The 27,040-nt window shown below is 36.5% G+C and overlaps 1 protein-coding gene across 3 annotated transcripts; it reads right to left on the reverse strand.

Moving 5' to 3' along the window:
- On the reverse strand, positions 1-25,658 carry ppp1r1b (protein phosphatase 1, regulatory (inhibitor) subunit 1B). Of its 3 annotated transcripts, none has more exons than XM_067411513.1 (7): positions 25,624-25,658; positions 24,999-25,120; positions 19,605-20,016; positions 3,362-3,445; positions 2,566-2,641; positions 1,619-1,657; positions 1-187 (listed from the first exon to the last, which is right to left on the reverse strand). In XM_067411513.1, the coding sequence occupies exons 3-7, from the start codon at positions 19,716-19,718 to the stop codon at positions 36-38; spliced, it is 465 nt and encodes a 154-aa protein (XP_067267614.1). In that variant the 5' UTR covers positions 19,719-20,016; positions 24,999-25,120; positions 25,624-25,658; the 3' UTR covers positions 1-35. The 3 variants fall into 3 exon arrangements, with proteins under 3 accessions (XP_067267614.1, XP_067267613.1, XP_067267615.1); XM_067411512.1 differs by having other exon boundaries at positions 1,538-1,657; positions 25,624-25,655; XM_067411514.1 differs by lacking the exon at positions 1,619-1,657 and having other exon boundaries at positions 25,624-25,654.
- Positions 25,659-27,040: the final 1,382 nt, after the last annotated feature.

The following is a 27,040-nucleotide window of genomic DNA, read 5'->3' on the forward strand; positions in this document are numbered from 1 at the left end:
ATTATGAAAAAAAAAAAACAACAACTCTAAAACTATCAGTCCACATTTCTACTCTCCTCCACTGCCATATTGTCTGCTGCTTCTACATCCTCCTCTTCCTCCTCCTCCTCTTCATCAGTAGGTGCTGTGGCTCCTGCCTTTCTTATGCCAGGCTGCTGTTCTGCCACGTCCCTTTGCTCCTGTGAATCTTAAAAAGGAGATTTTATTTTAAAAGATGAAAGTAAAAAAAAAACATTCAACAGATAATCTCATCTCTGATTGGCTAATCATCTGGTTGAATGATAGAGGTGAGATACAAATGCTGAATTTCTAATCTGGATGTTTTTCTGGAATATTTTAGAAGTGATATGAGAGAGTAGTGCAACGTAAGGAAACAACAATGATGTTTTAATGACACAAAGACCAAATATACTTCAATGCATACATATAAGACTAAGATTGATTGTTTTAGGGGGGGGTTTGTAAAAAAAAGAAAAAAAAAGAAAAAGTAGTAGAGAAAGCAGAATGCACAATGACAGACAAAAACCCAATAAGCCAAAGTCCACCGACAACTGTATAATAATAATAATAATAATACACACACAGGTCAAAAGTTTGGACACATTACTATTTTTGTTTTTGAAAGAAGTCTCTTATGCTCATCAAGGCTGAATTTGATCAAAAATACAGGGAAAAAAAGCAATATCGTGAAATATTATTACAATTTAAAATAATGGTTTTCTATAATAATATACTTTAAAATATAATTTATTTCTGATGCAAAGCTTAATTTTCATCAGCCATTACTCCAGTCTTCAGTGTCACATGATCCAATTCTTTGATGAATAAAAAGTGAAAAAAGAACAGCATTTATTTAAAATGGAAATCTTTTGTAACAATATACACTACCGTTCAAAAGTTTGGGGTCAGAATTTTCTTAAATTAATACTTTTATTCAGCAGTGATGTGCTCAATTGATTAAAAAAAGGGATATTACAGACTTATATTGTTAGAAAAGATTTCCATTTTGAATTAATGTTGTTCTTTTTAACTTTTTAAAAGTTTCCAAAAAAAAATTATTAAGCAGCATATTAGAATGATTTCTGAAGGATCATGTGACACTGAAGACTGGAGTAATGATGCTGAAAATTCAGATTTGCATCACAGAAATAAATTACAATTTTAAAGTATATTAAAATAGAAAACCATTATTTTAAATTGTAATGTTTCACAATATTAGTTATTTTTTTCTGTATTTTTGATCAAATAAATGCAGGCTTGATGAGCATATAAGAGACTTTCATTAAAAATACCAATGTGTCCAAACTTTTGACTGGTACTTACATTTCCCCCAGTTATAGTATTAGTAATAGTAAGTATATAGTAATAGTCAAGACAACATAAATTTCTCCTACTATTGGCTGATGTGATTTGAAAAAAGAAATTGATCACAAATGTCACCATTCAGTGAAGATGGCCTGATGATAATGACCTTAGTACAGACCACATATATATGTAAAGGGCGATGTGATCCTCTGTGATGTGATATTAAGATTACCAGGTGTGCAGGATGAGGATAGCTCCTCCCCCCCTCTCTGAATAGGCTCCTCCCCTTCCTCCTCTACATGAGGATACACACCTAATTTCTGCATTTGAGCTTCAGCCATCTGCTGCACGGCTATAAACACATGACCACACACATAGGGGATACACACAAATCAGGTATCACCAAATCACAAGGGGAACACACGGGAACATACACAAACACACACAGGTAAAGAGGGAAGGGTCCGTTTATTATTTTAACAAGACTTCTGCACTGTGCCGACAGGAACAGGTTTTATTTATGCTGCAATGACAGGACATGTAAGGACAGGGATAACCCACCTGCCTGTCTTTCTGCAATTAGATGATTCACACGCACATTTAGAGACAATATTACAGTAATGCATAGCTATCTTCACAATTTCATCATCAGATTTTTTACATGTTACATTTTGAATATTTTGAGGTTTTTCATAGAATTCCAAACATAAATAAATCTAGGATCAAATGAGACAATTAAGCAATATTAGACAAGACGGAGTGCTGTCAAATTTAATATCACCTTTGATTTCAAATGGATTTTGCCGTAAACAATAAGTTCATATCGCTAACTGACAATTTAGACAAAATACGCAGTTATTTTGTTTTTGCTCTGTCAATGAAACTAAGCCGAAGACGAAAACAGCAGCACCGTTATGTTGACATAATCTAGTAATCGAGATTGTCCTCAGTGGGTCACAATCTTTGTAGTGCGTCTGTCCTCTAAAACTGTGTGTGTGTGTTTGCAGCTGTATGCTATCTGCTGTAATCCAGGATGATCCAGAGCAGCACAGACTCACACCCATCACAGCTGTCACCATCTCTAATCTTACACACACACACACGGTAAAATGGGAAAAACAGACTTGAAGCTTGGGAGAGTTTTTAAGCTCAGGGCCGGCACAGTGCAAGAAAGTCTTCGGAAACAATTTATATGTATATACCAACGGAATGTACATAATACAGTAGGGACATATCACAGGCAAAACTATAGGCTTTTACCTTTTAATGATGGTGGCTGGTAGATATTTGGGTTGATTCGTTTTGGCTTGAGGACACCATTTTCTCCTACAACCCACTGAAGACAGTTTCAATGTCAGTAAATTACAGAACACGTTAAATATATGTATGATGTTACATTTATATATAATAGAAAAAAATCTATATATCTATATCTATCTATCTATCTATCTATCTATCTATCTATCTATCTATCTATCTATCTATCTATCTATCTATCTATAATTAAATAATTAATTAATATTTGCTTTAATAATCATTTAAAAAAATTATTGCTAATTATTATTAAGCTGAAGAGGAACATTTCCATTATTTATTGTGAACATTGTAAATGTACAACCAACAGCAGGAATAAATCTCCTTCTAAACAATTCTTTTGTTTCTTAATAACAAAATGTTTTTCATACGGAGCCCCTAAAGGGATATGGTAATCGAAAAATTTGACAGGGGTGGAAAAATTTACATCTCAACGCTTGCGTTCTCTCACAAATGATTTGCGTTCCCTGGAGAAATGTAGTGTTTGATTGCAAAATGTTTGCCTTCCCCTGAGAAACTTTGTGTTCCCTAGCAAACCTTTTGCATTTGCGCACAAGGGAACACAAAGTTGTGTCAGCAATGAAATATCTTTTTTCTTTCTTTTGTCTTTCTAGGGGCTCCATATTTTTACAATGGTATTATTTATATATACTCAACAATGTTCATTCAATGTATTGCCCTGTCCATGCAAATGAATTATGAACGCAGTTTAACCTCCAGAACTGAGGTGGCACTGTGGTACCTGATGGCTGGTGATGTCATCCTCAGGAGATGTTTGGTCTGCTACTTTGAACAACGTGGCAGGTGTGGGTCTTCGTCGGCGAATCTGAAAGACGAGCAGAAGAGAATTGTTAAAGAAAATTCGCGAAATGGAACAAAATCATCATCACATTTCGCATAAGTATGATTGAGTAGTCATGCAGTGGACAGTTTTATCCAGTGATTAAGAGTAATTATAACAGCCCCACTAAAACATTATAATTCCTTTCACAACATCAATTCATATTACCTTGTAATATATTTTTTGCTATTCATCTAAACTTGTTAGTTAAATTAACCTTTTTTGCATTAATTTGTAATGCAGATGTGATTAATTTCCATCACAATCTATCACCAATTCCCTGCAAAATCCCCATTTGGGAAACCCTGTTCTAGATATCGATTTTAATCAGGACATTTGAATACATGTCATCGCACGTGTGACAAAAAAAAAAAAAAAGAGAATCAGAACTGCCTCTTTCCACTCAAACCCTTTTGATTTTCTCTACACAAAACTCTCTGAATGAAGAACAATCATACAAATCTGCCAAATACACCAGGACAGAAATGGAAAAAGTGACTCTACAGTACAACAAAGCTCAAAAGTACACAAGAACTGACAGACTAATGATCTCAAGAAAAGAAATCTTCCTCAACTAATCTCCTAGTCTTCTAGGAACTCCGCCAGGTTAACAACCCACATCATGGCAAAATCTTGACTGAAACTTTCCAATTCCTAACTTAAATTAAAAGCAAGAGTTCACTAAAAGAGAACAGGAGAGTAGTTTAGTTTATGCAGTCCAATAAAAATTTCCTTTATGGACAATAAAGTATCTTTAATTTTAAATTTAACAATAGATAAATGAAATTTCACAAACCAATTGTGCCATTGAAATAGTCAAAATGGACTCTGTGCGTTTGACCTCAAACAAACAAAACCCATGAGAAAAGCACTTCAAAGGTGAACGTCTTTCACTAAAGAACACCTGATTAGATTTCAGAGGAACCTTCAAAAGGAGAACAGAAGCTTTAAAGGATTACACAAGGGCTTCCTTTAACCCAGGGCTCTCAACTCTGGTCCTCAAGGTGCACTTTCCCTCAGAAGCTGTCTCTCATTTCAAAGGCTGCACCCTCCGGAGGTCGCATTTGTCGGCTGCATGTGTCATCAAGGATGTCTCATTTGAAAAAAAAAGTAACCATTATAAAATTGACCGAAACATCCTTGATAACACATGCGGCCGACAAATTCGACCTCCGGAGGGTGCAGCCTTCGAAATGAGACACAGCTAAAGTTTAGCTCCAACTTTAATCATTTACGTCATTCGTTTTGGCCGTTCATTTACACAACAATGGTGTTTTGGCGGCCTGAAAACGCAAGCTTTTGAAATCAGGTTTCAAAGTGCAGGTTTTTGAAAATGATACCGTTACCGTGTCCATGTAAACGAAAATGTGAATTTGTGAAAACCGTGACGTCATGCGCATGCTTATTACGTGTTCAGTCTATGGGTGCACAATGTATCTTTACAAAATGACATTGCGAACTACTGGTCTAGCAGCGTAATGCAGCCTTTTTTGTTGTTTTTGCAGATTCTTGTGAACAGGGATCATTTTCGTCTGTATGCGAAAAAAGCAAAGAGAAAACTTTTCCGTTTTTAGTACATCGTCATGTAAACACCCTCAATTTGATCAAGATTCGAGCTAAACTCTGAGATGAGTAGAGATTATTCAGTGGTTCATTTCAACACCTTAGGCTCTTTTCATCAAGAACCAAATTTTCTTAAATGTAAATGGTTCTATGGCGATCAAAGGAAATTCTTGACAATTTCTTGGGGGTTTACGCGCAGTGCCATAGAAGAGAACCATTCTGGATTCCATCAAAAAACTTTCAGTGAACAGCATTTAGAACAACCCTTTTTCTTAATGTGTAAAGAAATCTAAAGAACCCTTTTCCACTATAAAGAATCTTTTGTGCAATATAAAGGTTCCATGGATGTTAAAGGTTCTTGGAACCACCAATATCAGTAAGGAACCTTTATTTTTTAGAATTTGCATGACATAAATGGTTTCTGAAGATCTAAAGAATAAAATGTTCTTTGTAGACCTTAAAAAGATTCTCCAGTAGAATTTGGCTTTTTTTTTTCTTCCCTTGGTTCTATTTGGAACCTTTCTTTTTTTAAGTGTAGAAACATCTAGTGTTCTACTGGCTTATTTTGCACTACATATATGTTAATGATTCTACATAATGGAAAAACTCTGAATAAGAGTAAAGTTTTGAATGTTACCAACAAGCTCTCCAAATAAAGGACAAGAAACAATTGCCATCCATTTGAACTTTCCACAAGACCACCTGGATGTTCTTCAGTAGCGCTGGAGCGTATTTCACAGTGCTCTGGAGAAAACAAAGTGTTCTGTGGCAAATCTTCCTCTGCAACGTGACACTTGACGGCCTTCACAAAAATTAACATTTGTTCAGTGAGGTGTGGCACTGCGAGGGTGAAAAAGAAACACTATCAAATGTCTTTTGTGTTGTTGCTTTTGTGTTGCTGCTACAACTAACTTTGATGAAAAGCACATTTTTGGAGCCAATCATGCAGAAATCCACATATCATCTTATTTAAGTTTTTTTTTCCTCAGAACTATGTATGCAGTCTAAATAAAGTTTCATGAATATTTTCAATCACAGCACTTTTTTACCCTGCTATATCCTATGTACATATGTAATTGCCAACAAATGTTGGGGGTATTGCTTTAAAAGTAATGTGAGTTATGTAATCAGATTACTTTTTCAAGTAACCAATAAAGTAATGCATTTACACAAAAATATCCGAGTTACTTTTTCAAATAAGTAACACAAGTTACATTGTGTACCCATTTATTGACTGAAATCTGTCCGCATGTTGAGATAAATCAGGACTAAGTGCAGAGGCGTTGTGTGTGCTGTGTGAACATGATGGTTATTGTAGTTCTAGACTACATGTAAGCATGCATTTACTCATCTCACTTGCAGTATTCCTCAAAATGAATAAAAACAGGTGTAACTGTACAGGTGTGAATTTGCATTTTGCATTAACTTTTGGTGTGAAAGGGCCTTTACATTTTCCAAAAATAGATTTTTATCAAAAAAGAAACAAATAAGCCCAGCCCAGATGAGAAAAAGCAATGCCAAAGTAATGTAACATTACTTTCCATAAAAAAGTAACCAAGTAACTTTTTTTTTTTTTTAGAAAGTAACACAATATTGTAACGCATTACTTTTAAAAGTAACTTTACCCAACACTGTTGTTAACCAGCAAAAAACATTATCTCCCATCTCACACTGAAAAACAGGTTGTGCAATTTGCAAACTTTTCCATCTCCAGCCTTTTTCACTCATGGATGTGCATTAGCATTTGACCTAATTGGCTGTGTCGGTATTATGCTCTTGAAACAAAACTGGCATGCATGCATCTCTGCTTCACTATTCAATAGTTCCTGCCTCGGATGACACAGTCCATCTGTTTATTGACTGTCTATTGCATATTACAGACTAAACTCTAATCAGGCCGGGTGACTTTACACAAATTCCAAGAGAGTATCAGTTTGCCTGGAGGCAAGGTCATATTTATAAGGTCCTAGGTTGATAAAACAAACATTTTGGAGGAGGAATTAATCACTGGATTTGCCAAAGTTATATATATTTTTTTTGTAACAACTAATGTGCATCAGCTATTTTCATGTGTCCTTAGAAAAATACAACTACTACTACTACTACTAGCAGAATAAGGTCAGTAAGCAATGCCCTAGCAACACATTGCAACATGCTAAAACCATCCCGAACACCATAGGAACCATACAGCAACATGCTAAAAATCAGCCAGAACAACCTAGGAACAACATAGCAACATGCTAAAACTACTCTGAGCACCTTAGTGACAGCATAGTAACACTGTGGCAACCATTCACAACACCTTTAAGCATCATGGCAGCACGTTTTGCACAGGCAAATGCCACTCACATTTACTTAAAGAAATACAAACATCTAGTTCAGATCATTCTTTGAACTCCTGATGTTTAGTCTGGCAGTTTGATGGCTGACAGTTGATGTTTTGTCTGTAACCCAATTGCTGTTTTGGGGTTGATGCAGTCATTTAATCTTGAAAAGCAAGTCACAAGACAATATCGGCCACATCTTTGTACACATGTAAGAACTGAAGCACTACAAAACCTTCCTATTTTTGGTAACTGTTTTTACAAGAGGTGCAGACACATTACATTTTTATTAAAACAGTTGTGATAATGACAAGTTAACAGCATTTTCTAGGCAAACAGAAAGTCCCGTTTCCCAGATGTACTTGCTGTTATGATATTACGAATCCCTCTTTCCCTCAGGTTCTGTTAAATATTTGTGTTTTATGTTTTACACAAACAGTTCCAGCATTTTTTGAATTGCAGACTAGAAACGCTGATTGTTTATAGGCACATTTTAAGGAACCAAAAGCAAGCAACAACCTAGCTGTACATGTATGAAATGTATGAATACAGTAAATTAAGTCACACATTTATTAAAATATATGCAAGTTGTGTCATACAACTCCAAAAAATGTGTGGCTCAACATACCATAATTATAAAGTATAACAGAGCAGCTAGGTTTTATTAAATTACTCTCTTAAGGTTCCCATTTAGCTCTTCACCAACAAAACATAGTAATAATTGATTACCATTGCATTAAGTATATATAGCAAAGTACCAAGATAGCACCATCGTATGTTTTTGTAGGGGTCTGCTGAATGAACATGGACATGTACATCCAATTGTATCTAACAAGATGCACTTTAGCATGAATTCAGCAGTGAATCTGATGGTGTGTGTAACTGTGAGTATAAAAATCACAGTCTTTGTTCATTTCTGTTTACCCACAAACATGCACCGCACCAAAGGTCACCTTTCGACGTCAATGAGTCTCTGTGTGTGTAGATAGCGGATTAACTGTAAAATACAGAGTCCTGCAACTTTTTTCCACAGCATTTTACACCCATATCCCAGAAGGCCATATTTTTCTGGAATACTTCAGCAGATTTCCAGTCAGTGGCTCTGTAGCGTAGCTTGACCATTGTGAGAGCTCAATGACAGTTTCGCACGACTCAAATTACATAATCTCAATCTCTGGCGCTGTCATCACCTCTTTATAATACAAGCGGTCACCATGTCTTCTTATGTAATATATTATGTGCCCTTTCTCTTTTAGTTTCAGACTGTATTTAGGGTCTGAGACCATGTTGGAAATCTGAGATTTAAAATTACATTTAAATCCGGAAGTAACTGAAGGTTGCTGGAGTTATAAAATGTTAAAAATGTTATAAAATGAAAAAATTATATGTCTGCACTATTTACGGTCACTAATATGGCATTTTCAAATCCTTTTGTTGATGCAAAATAAGACACACCAAATACTAAGACAAATTCATATTTTTCAAATTCAAAGTTGTATTTTCATGTCAACTTTTCATTCATATTGTTATGCTGATAGTATACATTATGATTTTATGGTTGTGATGTTATGATTTAAAGGGGTGGTTGATTATGATTTCACTTTTTTAACTTTAGTTGGTTTGTTATGTTGCTGTTTGAGCATAAACAACATCCGCAAAGTTACGATGCTCAAAGTTCAAAGCAAAGGGAGATATTTTCTTTTAGAGAAATCGCTTTTTAAGGACCACAACAAACGGCTGATAGGGACTAGAACAAGTTTCTTCCTGGAAAGTTTCTAAAATGTACATAAACCCCAACCCGAGAACATGCAAAAAAGGGGGCAAGGCCATGTTATTGCAATACAGTACGTAACACAAATGCAATAGTATGTCATAAAAGCAAGATGACAACATAAGTTATAACCATAATTAAACTAAACTATACCTGTTCTATCTTCATGCAGCATATATTCTCTGGCTCTGTAGGATCTTACTACAGTTCCCATATGAGCGATTTATCATGACAGAATATGCTAATCAATGACTTTAGGATAGTTAACTCCACATCAACAACATAAATTCATCAACTAACCATTCAGAAACGTCCTGTTGCATTCTACATGTTGTCACTTCTTCTTGAATCTATCTATTATTGTCCGACTCCGGTTTGAATATAAAAGGCTGAACAGTTTCAGACAATTTCAATGCGTCTGCGCGAGGTAACCGGCACTGCTAACACGAGCTCTTGAAACTCCGCCCTCTTCTTGAGAGCAGCAGCTTATTTGCATTTAAAGGGACACACAATGGCGGAGCGTTTTTGCTCACCCTTAGAAAAAGTGGCAAATTTAATACGCTATAAAAAAATGATCTGTTGGGTATTTTGAGCTAAAACTTCACATACACACTCTGGGGACATCAGAGATTTATTTTACATCTTGTAAAAGTGGCATTATATGACCCCATTAAAACCTTGTATAAAAATATAGTATATCCAGCAAAATCTGCATTCTATTATTAAATAAAACCTACACCCACTCTATTATGAAAACAAAAAACAAAAACAAAATAAATGATAAAAATACACCCAGTCTATTATAAAACAAAACCAAATCAAATCTACATTCATTCTACAATAAATTAAGATAATCTATTATACAATCTAATATAAAATAAAATAAAATTTACATTGTCAAACCTACATTAAAATCTACACTCATTCTACTATAAATTAAGGGAATAATCTATTATAATCTATTATACAATATATATTCAGTCTATTATAAAACAAAATCTACATCAATTCTACTTTAAGAAGAAAATAATCTATTATACAATCTAAAGATAAAATCTACATTCAGTCTATTCTCAAATAAAATCAAATCTACATCCAATATTATAAAATAAAATATAAAATATACATTATAAAGCTACATTAAAATATACTTCCATTCTACTATAAATTGAGACAATAATACATTATACAATCATTTATAAAATAAAAAATAAAATATACATTGTCAAAACTACATTAAAATCTTCATCCGTTCTATCATAAATTAAGATAATAATATAATATAATTATACAATCCAAAATAAATTAAATCTACATTCAGTCTATAATCAAATAAAAGTAAATCTACATTCAGTCTATTATTATTAAAAAAAAAAAAAAAAAAAAAAAGTATCTACAAACAATCTGCAAGTCTTGTGTATTTTGTGGGGAACCAGCTGTTTTCTCTGAGATGTTTACTCAATTTGCAGATGCTTTTAACCAAAGCGACTTGCATTCCACTTATAATATCCCCCTGGAGCGACCTGAGGTCAAGGGTTTGTTCTTGCAGAGATCAACCAACAAACTCAAAATAAATAAAAAATTTAAATGCATCAACATGCGTGCAACTGTCTAAAAATGAAATGCAACCCAAAACATCACAGATTCTGTCAATTGCGCTTAAGTTGTACTGAATCCAGAACATTCCTCGATCAATACCTCAGTACCTCTAGTCTAGTGGCTCTGGTGATGTCAGGTCATAGGTAAAGAGCCAGCGATCAATAAATCCCAAAGTGTCCCTTATTGTTCACATAATCAGATTAGGTCATTCTAAATACTGTGAACAAAACAATTCACAATCTTGTCTGACAGCTCCGATAGCAATCTATAGTACCTCTACTGAGAGAAATGACAATAGTGCATCACACTAAATCCATCACAGATGTATCCCATGATGCAAGTGTCTACTGTACACTACATCTCTTTATTTTGAAGCACAGGATTAGAGAGCAGCCTGTCTTTATCACACAATGGTATAGTGACATTTACCTTTAGAGAGATTAATCACAAGAGAAACTATAATCTTGTGGTCATTCTTTCTAGAATCCTTGGCTTATATATTATTATTATTATTATTATTATATCACATCACGGTATTCCACTAAAATATTAAACAGTAAGTACATTTTATTTATAAAGCACATTTAAACATAGCAGAGCTATCCAAAGTGTTGAACAGAGTAAAGAAACATGAGTAAATGAGTAAAACCAAAAAAACAGGAGTATGATAATATTAAAATGCCAGGGAGTAGTGTTTTCAATTTTGGTTTAAAAAAGGTAATGGAAGGTGCGAGGCGGATGTCAGAGGCAATTGGTTCCATAGACTGGGCGGCAATGGAAAAAAGAGGAATAAATAATAGAGCCCAGTCTGAATATCTTAAAAGTCCAGAAGATGACAAAGTAGTAAGAAAATCTTTAAGATAAAATGGAGCTTGATCATTAAGAGCTTTAAAAACAAACAACAGAATTTTAAACTAAATTCTAAAATGGATCAGGAGCCAATGAAGCGAAGCTAAATGTGGGGTGACATGATCATATTTCATTGTCCCGGTCAACAACCTTCCAGCTGCATTTTGTACCATCTGGAGGCATGCAAGTGCAGACTGAGGAACACCCAGATACAATGAGTTACAGTAATCTAAGCGTGAGGTAATAAAAGCATGAATAACATTCTCCAAGTCTTGGAATCACAAAAACGATTTAAGTTTGGAAATAATCCGCAAATAATAAAAAATATTCTTAACAACGGAATTAATTTGTTTGGAGTCCAGGATGACACTGAGGTTCCTAACCTGAGAGGAAACTGAGGGGAAATGATTACCCAGCTCTTTAATGAGACTACTCTTTAGTTTTGGGTGACCGAAAACAATTATTTCTGTTTTGTCCTCTTTAAGGAGAAAGTTATTTGATAACCATGTACTAATGTCCCGGATACATTCCAACAAAGGTTGAATGGAATCGCCAAATTCCAATGGCAGGCACAGCTGTGTATCATCAGCATAAAAATTAAATGAAACATTATGCTTCTTAATATCACACAGTGGTTGCATGTAAAAGTTAAAAAGAAGCGGACCCAAAATAGAGCCCTGAGGTACTCCACTAATAATAGGAGCAGAAGATGAAGAGAACTTACCCAACTCTCCAGAAAAAGAGCTGTCTTTAAGATATGAACTAAACCACTGTAAGGCCGTACCCTTGATACCGAAAAAATGCTCAAAACAATGAGAAACAGCACAACTGCTTCAACATTGATAATAAGAACAGCAAATTAGAATGATATCTGAAGGATCATGTGACACTGAAGACTGGAGTAATGCTGAAAAGTAAGCTTTGACCACAGGAATAAATTACATTTTGATGTATATTTCTTTATAATTTATATAGTTATTTTAAATTATAATAATTTTTCACATTATTACAGATTTTACTGTATTTTTAATCAAATAAATGCAGCCTTGGTGAGTAGACATTTCAAAACATAATGGTATATACTGTAGTTTAAATGACCAAAGTAAAATATTGATATATTATATATATCAATATATATATACACATATATACACACACACATATATTCTTCTATGTGTAATAATAGATGTTGCCTAGAGCAGTATTTGTCATGCAGATTGTATCTACACTAAATCACTCTCTTACATAAATCACTTAAGAGCTTCACTCTTCATGTTTTGTCTGTTACACCAACTGGTTTTTCCTGTTTACTTAATCTTATCTAGTTGCCATAATGAAGTACATTGTCTAGCCTATTTTTTATTGCGTGACGTACATAAAGTGTTATGTGTATTTTGGCCCACGTGACTGTAACCTGAGACATGATTAAACTCATTTATGAATATTAATTTATTTCACATTGTTTATTATAGTCAGTTTCTATATAGAAACAATTAAACATTTCCACCATTACTGACAAGTACAGATTAACCCAATAGCGGGGCACGTTGTCACTATATATATATATATATATATATATATATATATATATATATATATATATATATATATATATATATATATATATATATATATATATATATATATATATATATATATATATATATATATATATATGGCAGTTTATGACAATTCCCCATATGACAACTAGCACTGGTCTCCCCATTGCAAAAAAAAAAGGGGAACAAAAGGGTGGTGGTCGTCATGGCATCATTGAATTGGTGTTAAACTAGGATTTAATATCCATTTTTACTCTAATTTTACTCTAAACTAGGTGTTAATGTTTCCATTTATCCACATGTTTTTCATTTTGTGCAACAGAGGTTCATCTCAGCCTCATAATGAAATTCAGATCTAGGCTGATGAAGATCCCTGGGTGTTTTATCCCCTATGGGACGTCTAAAGTTAAACTGTGCTGCCGTATGTATAGAGGCCATAGTCTGGATCAGCATCAGGTCTACTTCATTAGTGTGCATCTTGGTAAAGATAAATGTAACTGCAGGTGTTTAAAAGTACCGAAGCGGGTCACTAGTTCACCTCCTGATGTCTTCAATGATCTCTGTTCTTTAGAGGTCCTTATTACAAAAGTAGCCGAAGATTCGAAGGCAATTATAAAAACTAGGACGGAGAAGTAGCAACCCTGATTTCTGTTAATATACGAAGTTAAGAAGTGGCACACAACCCTGCCCAAGTCCTTTGTGGTGTCCACATAGGCCACATTTACATTATATGGTTCAAGTGACCCAATTCTGATTGTTTTCCTCTCATGTGGCACAGATCGGATATGACCCACGAATGTGTAAGCAGAAAAAAAGCACATGGATATTCTTAAATCAGCTTCAGGCATTATTCATAGGGTGAAATAAATCTGAATCGGATGTGTTCATTTGTGTCTGCCGCGTAAGCGAACAGTTGTATGTCATTGAAAAAGTGATGGTGGCGAATGACGTCAACTCTGACCGCGATCACGACTCTTTTCATCTGCACAATGAAGGATGAAGGCTAAGATGGTGCAGAAATCAAAAGCTTGTATTATCATTTTGTCTGTGTCCATTGCAAATTTCACAGTTTTTACTTCCTTTTCGGCCTAAGGTTTTCCGGGTCAGTACATCTACCATGGGTTGTTTCGCCAAGTGTATAGTGCAAATGCATATATCGGATATGGGTCACCTTTTTGTTAAAGAAAAATGTAGACGGTCATAACAAAAAAAAAACGAAAAAAAAAAAATAAATAAAAAAATCGGAACTGGGCATCAAAACCATTCTGACTTTTTTCTTGGAATTTCGAGATATAAATTCGCAATTCTGACTTTATAATACGCAATTGCAAGTATATATCATGCAATTCTGACTTTATAACTCGCAGTTCTGACTTTATTACTCACAATTGTGTTTATATCAAGCAATTCTGACATTATAACTCGCAATTGTGAATTTATATCTCGCAATTCCAAGAAAAAAGTCAGAATGGCTGCATTTACACTGCAGGTTATGATGCCCAGTTCTGATTTTTTGACTATATCCATTTTTTTTTATTTTTTTTTGACGACTTACATTTTCTTTAACAAAAAGGTGACCCATATCCGATAAAGTCAGAATTGCAGGATATAAACTGAATTCTGAGAAAAAAGTCAGAATTGTGAGTTGTATAACTCACAATTCCGACTTCATAGCTCACAGATCTGACTTTACATCTCACAATTCTGACTTTATAACTCACAATTCTGACTTTACATCTCACAATTCTGACTTTATATCTCACAATTCTGACTTTATATCTCACAATTCTGACTTTACATCTCACAATTCTGACTTTATATCTCACAATTCTGACTTTATATCTCACAATTCTGACTTTACATCTCACAATTCTGACTTTATATCTCACAATTCTGACTTTACATCTCACAATTCTGACTTTATATCTCACAATTCTGACTTTATATCTCACAATTCTGACTTTACATCTCACAATTCTGACTTTATATCTCACAATTCTGACTTTACATCTCACAATTCTGACTTTATATCTCACAATTCTGACTTTACATCTCACAATTCTGACTTTATATCTCACAATTCTGACTTTACAACGCACAATTCTGACTTTACAACTCACAATTCTGACTTTACATCTCACAATTCTAACTTTACAACGCACAATTCTGACTTTATAACTCACAATTCTGACTTTATAACTCACAATTCTGACTTTACAACTCGCAACTCTGACTTTACAACGCACAATTCTGACTTTACAACGCACAATTCTGACTTTACAACGCACAATTCTGACTTTACATCTCACAATTCTGACTTTATATCTCACAATTCTGACTTTATAACTCACAATTCTGACTTTATATCTCACAATTCTGACTTTATATCTCACAATTCTGACTTTACATCTCACAATTCTGACTTTACATCTCACAATTCTGACTTTACAACGCACAATTCTGACTTTACAACGCACAATTCTGACTTTACAACGCACAATTCTGACTTTATATCTCACAATTCTGACTTTACATCTCACAATTCTGACTTTACATCTCACAATTCTGACTTTACAACGCACAATTCTGACTTTACAACGCACAATTCTGACTTTACAACGCACAATTCTGACTTTACATCTCACAATTCTGACTTTATATCTCACAATTCTGACTTTATAACTCACAATTCTGACTTTACATCTCACAATTCTGACTTTATATCTCACAATTCTGACTTTATAACTCACAATTCTGACTTTACATCTCACAATTCTGACTTTATAACTCACAATTCTGACTTTACAACGCACAATTCTGACTTTATATCTCACAATTCTGACTTTACATCTCACAATTCTGACTTTATATCTCACAATTCTGACTTTACATCTCACAATTCTGACTTTATATCTCACAATTCTGACTTTACATCTCACAATTCTGACTTTACATCTCACAATTCTGACTTTACATCTCACAATTCTGACTTTACAACGCACAATTCTGACTTTACATCTCACAATTCTGACTTTACATCTCACAATTCTGACTTTACATCTCACAATTCTGACTTTACATCTCACAATTCTGACTTTATATCTCACAATTCTGACTTTACAACGCACAATTCTGACTTTACATCTCACAATTCTGACTTTACATCTCACAATTCTGACTTTACATCTCACAATTCTGACTTTACAACGCACAATTCTGACTTTATAACTCACAATTCTGACTTTACAACGCACAATTCTGACTTTACATCTCACAATTCTGACTTTACAACGCACAATTCTGACTTTATAACTCACAATTCTGACTTTATATCTCGCAATTCTGACTTTATAACTCACAATTCTGACTTTACAACTCGCAACTCTGACTTTATAACTCACAATTCTGACTTTATAACTCACAATTCTGACTTTACAACTCGCAACTCTGACTTTATATCTCACAATTCTGACTTTACAACGCACAATTCTGACTTTACAACGCACAATTCTGACTTTACAACGCACAATTCTGACTTTACATCTCACAATTCTGACTTTACAACGCACAATTCTGACTTTACATCTCACAATTCTAACTTTACAACGCACAATTCTGACTTTATAACTCACAATTCTGACTTTATAACTCACAATTCTGACTTTACAACTCGCAACTCTGACTTTATAACTCTCAATTCTGACTTTATATCTCACAATTCTGACTTTACATCTCACAATTCTGACTTTACATCTCACAATTCTGACTTTACAACGCACAATTCTGACTTTACAACGCACAATTCTGACTTTACATCTCACAATTCTGACTTTACAACGCACAATTCTGACTTTACATCTCACAATTCTGACTTTACAACGCACAATTCTGACTTTATAACTCACAATTCTGACTTTATAACTCACAATTCTGACTTTACAACTCGCAACTCTGACTTTATAACTCTCAATTCTGACTTTACATCTCACAATTCTGACTTTACATCTCACAATTCTGACTTTACATCTCACAATTCTGACTTTACAACTCGCAATTCTGACTTTACAACTCGCAATTCTGACTTTACAACTCGCAATTCTGAGTTTATAACTCGCCTTTATAATTCGGAGAAAAAAAGTAAGAATTGCGAGATGTAAACTTGCAATTGCGAGAAAATAGTCAAAATTGTGATATAAAAAGTCTCAATCACCTTTTTTTATTTTTTATTTAGTGGTGGAAACAAGCTTCCATGAATTCACTACTTATCTACATGCACAATTTTGAAACATTGCTAGAACATTCAGTTAGAAGAAAAAAAAAAAAAAACCTCATTCAGCTCAAGCTGTTCCACAGACTCTACTGGACTGTTTCCATGCACTACAAAATATGATTAAAAAAAAAAGGAGAAAATAAAATTGCCAGATGTTCTTGCTTCCATTGAAGCTCAAGGTGTGCTTTAGATCATTTTAAAATCATGCTGGAGAAAACGATCATCAGGTTATGTTCATGTAGCTTTATATCCTTCCAGGACTAGAACCAAATGCAACCCATCCATTCAATCTGACACCAACAAGCACAACACATGCTTATCCAGTTAAAGTGCCCCATTATGCTTTTTTGAATATTGCCTTTCATGCAGTGTGTAACATAGCTGTTTGTGAATGTAAAAGGTCTGAACAGCCTGTCATCATTTACTTATCGGTTTCAAACTTGTGTGAACATCCCAAATTTGTCGAATCTGTTGATCATCTACTTGATTTTGAAGTTTTGCTGAAGAATATCTAGAAAAATAGAACAAGAGTTGTTTCTACTACTTTTCTAATGCTTTTATTGATTCTTTTTTGACATTTTGTGGATAAGAGATTGAAGTGGCCAGGACATTTTTCTAAACTTCTCCTTTTATGTTGCACAGAAGACAAAGTCTGTGTTTGGAATAACATGAGAATGAGTAAATGATGACAGAAACTTCCTTTTTGTACAAACGCTGACTTTGCCATCTAAACATGTTCATAAATGTTTGTGAACCACTATGAAGCACAGAAGCATCTGCCTTTCTCTTCCTCTCACCTTTTTTAACTTGTGTCTCCTGAGGATGAATCACTGGCCTATCTCTGCAGCAGCGCAGTACAGAACAGCTCCCCGACCCACTTTGTTAAGACTAAAATTACAACACCAACAGGACGGGGAACTGGATGACACACGTACACACAGTCTTGCATCTGCACTCTTAGAGATGCAGAAAAAAATATAAACACAGCCGTCGGTGCGCCTCTTTATCTCAAATGTATGTGCAACTGAAGGCTAAAATCAATAGCGGACTTAGAAACATGCTCATGAGCACGGTGCAAGTTACCCACTGCATGCAGAAGCAATAAAACCACGTCCTGGTATCCAGAACATCAACTCACCCCAGACCAGGTCACACACCGTTTACCATTTCCAGGACAGATTTATAGCCTTAAAACTTCACATTTTATGAGTGTGCTCAGTGAGTGTGTAGGGCAAACATGTCTCCAGGTCACATTTGACCACAAAATTAAAAGAAAAAATGAGAAATTATTTTACATCATGAAAATGAAGCCCATTTTTTGGACCATTAAGATTGTTTTGCATTTGGACATTATTTTAATAAGCACATTTCCTCCAGAATTCTTCGTGTTACTTTTTTTTTGTCATTTCTGTTATTCACATTAGATTCTCATTCCTGTAACATAGATTTTTTTTTCATTTTCAATTTATTCTTTTTTCTTTTTCTGTAGTTCACTTTTTTTATTTACTTTTTAAAAAAAATTAAAATACTAGTTACACATGTTCTGTATTTGCTACTTTTTATGATTTCCATTATTCTCATAAGATTTCATTCCTTTAATAAAGATTTTTTTAATTTGAATTTAGTTTTTTTTTTAAATATGTTTTTTTTTTCTTTTTTTTTTTTTACATTTTTTATTTATAGCATGAATAAAAAGCAGTACAACAAACACTGCAAAAACTAAATCTATTTAAAATGATAATTAAATAATATATTAATATATTACAATAAAAGTTGTGAGAGTAATGAAACGTACGTCAATGTATATATATATATATATATATATATATATATATATATATATATATATATATATATATATATATATATATATATATATATATATATATATAAAAACCTTAAGACTAAAAATAAGCTTGAAATATGTAAATTCAACAAGAGTAATAAAACTAATGTCACAATGCATAAAAAAATTAAATAGACTAAAAATAAGCTTAATTTTTTTTTTTAAATAAAACATAACTTCTTATTGTTATCTGATTTTGGCTTGAAATACGACCACACATCATTCAATAATAATTTTCACAAGTCTCCATCACACAAACTAACACTTCAAAAGTCACTTTAAAGAGCTTCAGCAGGATAAACTCAACTCATAAGGGTCTTTGCTACCAGTCAGCATCTGTGTGTGTGTGTGTTAAAGTCATACCATCTCAACCTGCCGAGGGTCCAACTGGGTCGGTTCTGTTGCTGGGACAGCGAAGTGGATTTTCCTTCTTTCTTTGGGTTCCACAGGGCCCTCTGAGGGACTCGAGGGATCCATGATCTACTTTCGTCCTCTGTCAGTCTCACAAATATCCCTGGAATCTACCTATGCCTGTCTCAACATACATATGCACGCACACACACACACACACGTGGCGTCCTCCAGACAGCTTTCTTCAATGCTCGTGGTGTAGTCTCCTCTCTCCTTGACTCTGATAGTCGTCTTCTCTGATTTGTCTCTCTGTTGAGCCTCTCAGATATGACGGTGGCCGCTTTTTTGCCTTCTCTTATCAGTGTGACCTCTGGTTTTCTCCCTCTCACAGTGTTTGGAGTCAGTGTGGGTGTCCTTATATCAGCTGTAGGGAGGGAGAGAGAGGGGCGGAGCTCAGAGAGAGGATGGTACACTTGTGTGTTTTAGGGGGGTGTGCTGACGTTGATTTCTAATCAGAAAAAAAAAGATAATCTCATCCAGCTGGCTGAGCCTCTTTTGGCCTCTATTTGTGAATAAGAGATTAATAGAGAGCGAGAGAAATATAGAGAGAGGGCAATAATTCATGTCAGCAACCAATTTCAATGTATACTTCAGTTTTACACATCTAAATAGCTGTGTTGATGTCGAAAATAATCAGGAGTGACAATGATTTGAAGCTTAGTAAAGCATCAAATACAACAACTACAGTTGCCTTAAAGGGATAGTTCTCCCAAAAATAAAAATCCTGTCATTATTTACTCACTCCCATGTCATTTCTCATCCTCATTTCTTTCTTCAAGGAGACCGTTTGTATCTAATATGATGTCAATCAGATATTTTAATATTGGCTTATGTGTCTAAATGCTTTTTGGGGCCATGGTGTGTATAAAATATATCAAACAATATAAATAATGCTTGGCCTGTTCTCAAATACTGCTGTAAAAATGTAAAACATACAATGGCACATTAATAGCAGTTTTAAGTCAAAGATCAGGGGACATTCAGTGTTGTTATTGTTAACTAAAACAAATGATTAAAAATCGATATTGCTAACTGAAATTAAATATAAATATTTGATGGAATTCTTATGCTAAAAAACTGATAATAAAACTGATAATAAAAAAGCGAATAAAAAAAATTCAAAAAGCAAAATTTTTTTAAATTAACTGAATATATATATATATATATATATATATATATATATATATATATATATATATATATATATATATATATATATATATATTATACACTACATAGCCAGCTGCATAAATACACACATTAAAGGTGCTGTAAGTAATTTCAGAGAAACACTGTTGAACGTGGATCGGACAGCACAACACACTTGAAGCTAATCAGCAGTAGGGGCGTGTCCACTCATGATGGGAGAGAGGGAGTGAGCCAATCGGCAGTAGGTGTCATGATGGGGGAGGAGAGAGAGTGAGCCAATCAGCAGTAGCGGTGTGTCCACTCACAATGGGAGAGGAGAGAGAGTGAGCCAATCAGCAGTAGGGGCGTGTCCACTCATGATGGGAGAGAGGGAGTGAGCCAATCGGCAGTAGGGGCGTGTCCACTCATGATGGGGGAGGAGAGAGAGTGAGCCAATCAGCAGTAGCGGTGTGTCCACTCACAATGGGAGAGGAGAGAGAGTGAGCCAATCAGCAGTAGGGGTGTGTCCACTCACAATGGGAGAGGAGAGAGAGTGAGCCAATCAGCAGTAGCGGTGTGTCCACTCACAATGGGAGAGGACAGAGAGTGAGCCAATCAGCAGTAGGGGCATGTCAACTCATGACAGGAGAGGAGAGTGAGCCAATCAGCAGTAGCGGTGTGTCCACTCACAATGGGAGAGGAGAGAGAGTGAGCCAATCAGCAGTAGGGGCGTGTCCACTCATGATGGGAGAGAGGGAGTGAGCCAATCGGCAGTAGGGGCGTGTCCACTCATGATGGGGGAGGAGAGAGAGTGAGCCAATCAGCAGTAGCGGTGTGTCCACTCACAATGGGAGAGGAGAGAGAGTGAGCCAATCAGCAGTAGGGGCGTGTCCACTCATGATGGGAGAGGAGAGAGAGTGAGCCAATCAGCAGTAGCGGTGTGTCCACTCACAATGGGAGAGGAGAGAGAGTGAGCCAATCAGCAGTAGGGGCGTGTCCACTCATGATGGGAGAGGAGAGGGAGTGAGCCAATCAGCAGTAGGGGCGTGTCCACTCATGATGGGGGAGGAGAGAGAGTGAGCCAATCAGCAGTAGCGGTGTGTCCACTCACAATGGGAGAGGAGAGAGAGTGAGCCAATCAGCAGTAGGGGCGTGTCCACTCATGATGGGGGAGGAGAGAGAGTGAGCCAATCAGCAGTAGCGGTGTGTCCACTCACAATGGGAGAGGAGAGAGAGTGAGCCAATCAGCAGTAGGGGCGTGTCCACTCATGATGGGAGAGGAGAGAGTGAGCCAATCAGCAGTAGGGGTGTGTCGACTCATGATGGGAGAGGAGAGAGTGAGCCAATCAGCAGTAGGGGCGTGTCCACTCATGATGGGAGAGGAGAGGGAGTGAGCCAATCAGCAGTAGCGGTGTGTCCACTCACAATGGGAGAGGAGAGAGAGTGAGCCAATCAGCAGTAGGGGCGTGTCCACTCATGATGGGAGAGAGGGAGTGAGCCAATCGGCAGTAGGGGCGTGTCCACTCATGATGGGGGAGGAGAGAGAGTGAGCCAATCAGCAGTAGCGGTGTGTCCACTCACAATGGGAGAGGAGAGAGAGTGAGCCAATCAGCAGTAGGGGTGTGTCCACTCACAATGGGAGAGGAGAGAGAGTGAGCCAATCAGCAGTAGGGGTGTGTCCACTCACAATGGGAGAGGAGAGAGAGTGAGCCAATCAGCAGTAGGGGCGTGTCAACTCATGACGGGAGAGGAGAGAGAGTGAGCCAATCAGCAGTAGCGGTGTGTCCACTCACAATGGGAGAGGAGAGAGAGTGAGCCAATCAGCAGTAGGGGCGTGTCCACTCATGATGGGAGAGAGGGAGTGAGCCAATCAGCAGTAGGGGCGTGTCCACTCATGATGGGGGAGGAGAGAGAGTGAGCCAATCAGCAGTAGCGGTGTGTCCACTCACAATGGGAGAGGAGAGAGAGTGAGCCAATCAGCAGTAGGGGCGTGTCCACTCATGATGGGGGAGGAGAGAGAGTGAGCCAATCAGCAGTAGCGGTGTGTCCACTCACAATGGGAGAGGAGAGAGAGTGAGCCAATCAGCAGTAGGGGCGTGTCCACTCATGATGGGAGAGGAGAGAGTGAGCCAATCAGCAGTAGGGGTGTGTCGACTCATGATGGGAGAGGAGAGGGAGTGAGCCAATCAGCAGTAGGGGCGTGTCCACTCATGATGGGGGAGGAGAGAGAGTGAGCCAATCAGCAGTAGCGGTGTGTCCACTCACAATGGGAGAGGAGAGAGAGTGAGCCAATCAGCAGTAGGGGCGTGTCCACTCATGATGGGAGAGGAGAGGGAGTGAGCCAATCAGCAGTAGGGGCGTGTCCACTCATGATGGGAGAGGGAGTGAGCCAATCAGCAGTAGGGGCGTGTCCACTCATGATGGGGGAGGAGAGAGAGTGAGCCAATCAGCAGTAGGGGCGTGTCCACTCATGATGGGAGAGGAGAGGGAGTGAGCCAATCAGCAGTAGGGGCGTGTCCACTCATGATGGGAGAGGAGAGAGAGTGAGCCAATCAGCAGTAGGGGCGTGTCCACTCATGATGGGGGAGGAGAGAGAGTGAGCCAATCAGCAGTAGGGGCGTGTCCACTCATGATGGGAGAGAGAGTGAGCCAATCAGCAGTAGGGGTGTGTCGACTCATGATGGGAGAGGAGAGAGTGAGCCAATCAGCAGTAGGGGCGTGTCCACTCATGATGGGAGAGGAGAGAGTGAGCCAATCAGCAGTAGGGGCGTGTCCACTCATGATGGGAGAGGAGAGAGTGAGCCAATCAGCAGTAGGGGCGTGTCCACTCATGATGGGAGAGGGGAGAGTGAGCCAATCAGCAGTAGGGGCGTGTCCACTCATGATGGGAGAGGAGAGAGAGTGAGCCAATCAGCAGTAAGGGCGTGTCCACTCATGATGGGAGAGGAGAGAGATTGAGCCAATCAGCAGTAGGGGCGTGTCCACTCATGATGGGAGAGGAGAGAGCGCGAGCCAATCAGCAGTAGGGGCGTGTCCACTCATGATGGGGGAGGAGAGAGAGAGCCAATCAGCAGTAGGGGCGTGTCCACTCATGATGGGAGAGGAGAGAGCGCGAGCCAATCAGCAGTAGGGGCGTGTCCACTCATGATGGGAGAGGAGAGAGAGAGCCAATCAGCAGTAGGGGCGTGTCCACTCATGATGGGGGAGGAGAGAGAGTGAGCCAATCAGCAGTAGCGGTGTGTCCACTCACAATGGGAGAGGAGAGAGAGTGTCATTGTTTGATGGGGTTGCTCAGTCCCTCCAGGAAAACGTGATTATGCGATCGCCTGATTTCATGCATAATCAGCCAAAGTCTGCATATTTATGGTCAAATACGCCGCACTTTCACTGCATAAATTGCCGATTTCAGCAAGCAAAATATGCGGGGCTAGCATGATTTTATAATCCCTGTATTTTCGTTGCAAAAAAGTCACATATATCTTAGCAGAAAGTTGACAGTGGGGGCAAATTATTTTATATACTCCGTGCAACTGCGTGATGGACCACAGACGGAGTAATAAGAAATGACTCTTTACATTAAGGTAGTAGCCTAGTGAGAACAGGGTGTTGGGGGAATCACCTTTTTTTCCCTCTTTTTCATCAAACCGCAGTTTTTGCAAGTTCCCGCAATTTCATCGCATAAAATTGCAAAAATATCCTGCATATTCCATCGCATTTTTTAAGAAAACGTGCCACAAGGATTTTTGCCCGCAACAATCACAATAAAAGTCTGGAGGGACTTGAGGGTACGTTTACATGACAACGATATGCTTAAAATGGAGAAGTTTTTTCTTTGAGTTTTCTGCGTACAGACGACACCATTGTCAAAACGATCCCCATTCATACGAATCAGTGAAAACGACTAAAAACGCTGTAGTCTGCTGGCAGGCCATTAGATGGCGATGAAACACTATAGCCTGAACATGTAATAAGCATGTGACGTCACCGTTTTCACAGATTTGCGTTTTTGTTGTTTACAAAACGGTTTTACTGTTTTCAAAAACTTGCACTTTGAAACCCATTTTCAAAAGGCCACCAAACCGCTGTTGTCAGTTAGCCAGTCTTAATAAAAAGCAAAATTTGATAACAAAAAGTAATGTCTAAATTTGTATGTAACTGACTTGAAGTTATAAACAGTCTTAAAGAAAACAAAAAACAACACAACAACAGATGACTAACTTGTAAGACTAGTTTTTGGCAAATCATATCTCCAAAAGTTACACAAACTCCCCTGGAGAAGATCTTCTCCCAACACTGCAATGACAAACAGGTAGAGCACACAGAAGACTCACTAGCGACACCTAGTGGATAAAAAATGGTTCACTTTAGAGTACAACTACAGACGGAATAAATAGTGAAACATTAGAAAGCATATGACATTTTTCCTGACATATAGAAAGATGTGGGTAAATTGCACTGAAAAAAATCATTGTATTTCCTCCCATCTGCTCATCTGGTTTATCTCTGCATGACTGTTCATTTGAGAGAATTTACCTGGAGCAACAAAAATAGTGACTAAAAATGGCTTTAATCAAACTGTCATCGCAACTTTGGTCTCAGAAAAGAGAGATTAGAAGCGGATCTAAAGGATATGAGTCAAACTGCTACAACATTTCAGCCAAGGCTTTATCAGAGAGTCTCAGTAACTGGATATGAAGTGTCTATACATTAAACACTTCAACATTAACAGACGCTTCAAATGGATTCGGTTTGGGATTTCTGAATAAAATCATTTTTTAAATATAATATACAATTTATATGTACAAGATTTATTAATTAATAAAGGAAAAGAGTTTCTATTCACCTTTTGAAGCTGTTTAATATGATCACAATTGATGATGTTCTCCTTCTGCAAAGAACCTCCTCCTGGAACATCTAAAATATTCATAAATAGATCAGAGCAGAGAGAGCAGGAGAACAGTAACACTCAATAAAAACACGCAACACACGCAGAGTTTAGTCTTCTTCACCAATCACCATAAAACACTGACCAAAAACATGGGCTTGGAAGTACTTTCGAAAGTTGTAAATATTGTTACTATAAAATAATGTTTCTATAGTACAGTGATGGTGTCATGATAAAAACATACCATAGTTATACAATTATGTAAATACTACAATCAATGATACCTTATAATAAATAACACACTACTGTTGGTACTGTATTATTGTAGGCTCAGTATGATTTAAAAATAATAAAAAAAATCTTATATTCAGCAAGGATACACTAAATTGGTCAAAAGCGACACTAAAGGCATTTATGATGTCACAAAAGATTTCTATTTTTTTTTACTTCAATGAAATAAATTATTATATTTAAGTTCAATAATGTGTTTTATTTAATATTTTGTATTTTTATGGGGATTTAATGGTGCTTAATTGTATATTTATAAGTAGTTATAATCCATTTATTCACTTTTTGAGCATGGACCTGAAAATTAAATTTCCAACTAATATATTCATAATTCTTGAAAGCTTTGAAGCACAGACTTGAGTTTGGTTTTGTTTTAAAGAAGACACTTTTTAAAGTTCACTTTTTAAACTTTTAACATCAGCAATAATCTGCCAAAAGTTATAGAATTTTACATTTGTTGTTACGATAATTGCACAAAAATGCTATTTTAAAATTTTATATAATATATATTTTCTAAAACACATTTTACTCTAAAATTGTGAGAAAATCAAAGCCATTAAGTTGTGTTCCAAATTTGAGGTTGACATCTCAAAAAAATGAGCTTTCAGTAAGATTTTGTTTGGGTGTAGTACCAAATGTTTCCACTAGATGAGATTTGTTTCTCATTCTTTTTCACTGTAGTCATTTTTGAACACTAGGAATACAAGTGAGACTTTTTCAGGACTATTTAACCTTTTCAAATCATGATTCCATGATTTTTTTCCTCTTCATTGTGTTCACATAGCAAGTAACAATCTATCATGGTGTACACAAAACTATTAGGCAACTATTAACTGTTTTCAGCATTTATATTAATAAGAAATGTTTCTTGAGCAGCAAATCATCATATTAGAATGATTTCTGAAGGATCGTGTGACACTGAAGAGTAATGATGCTGAAAATACAGCTTTGCATCACAGAAATTAATTAAACAGGAATAAAATGCAGCCTTGGTGAGCATAAGAGACTTCAAAAACTTTTTTTTGAAAAAAGAAAAAGAAAAGATTTTGAATGAGTGTAACTGGACCTGGCTTAATTGAGGTACAAT

Source organism: Chanodichthys erythropterus, chromosome 15, assembly GCF_024489055.1.
Source record: "Chanodichthys erythropterus isolate Z2021 chromosome 15, ASM2448905v1, whole genome shotgun sequence".
In the NCBI taxonomy this organism is placed as follows: domain Eukaryota; kingdom Metazoa; phylum Chordata; class Actinopteri; order Cypriniformes; family Xenocyprididae; genus Chanodichthys; species Chanodichthys erythropterus.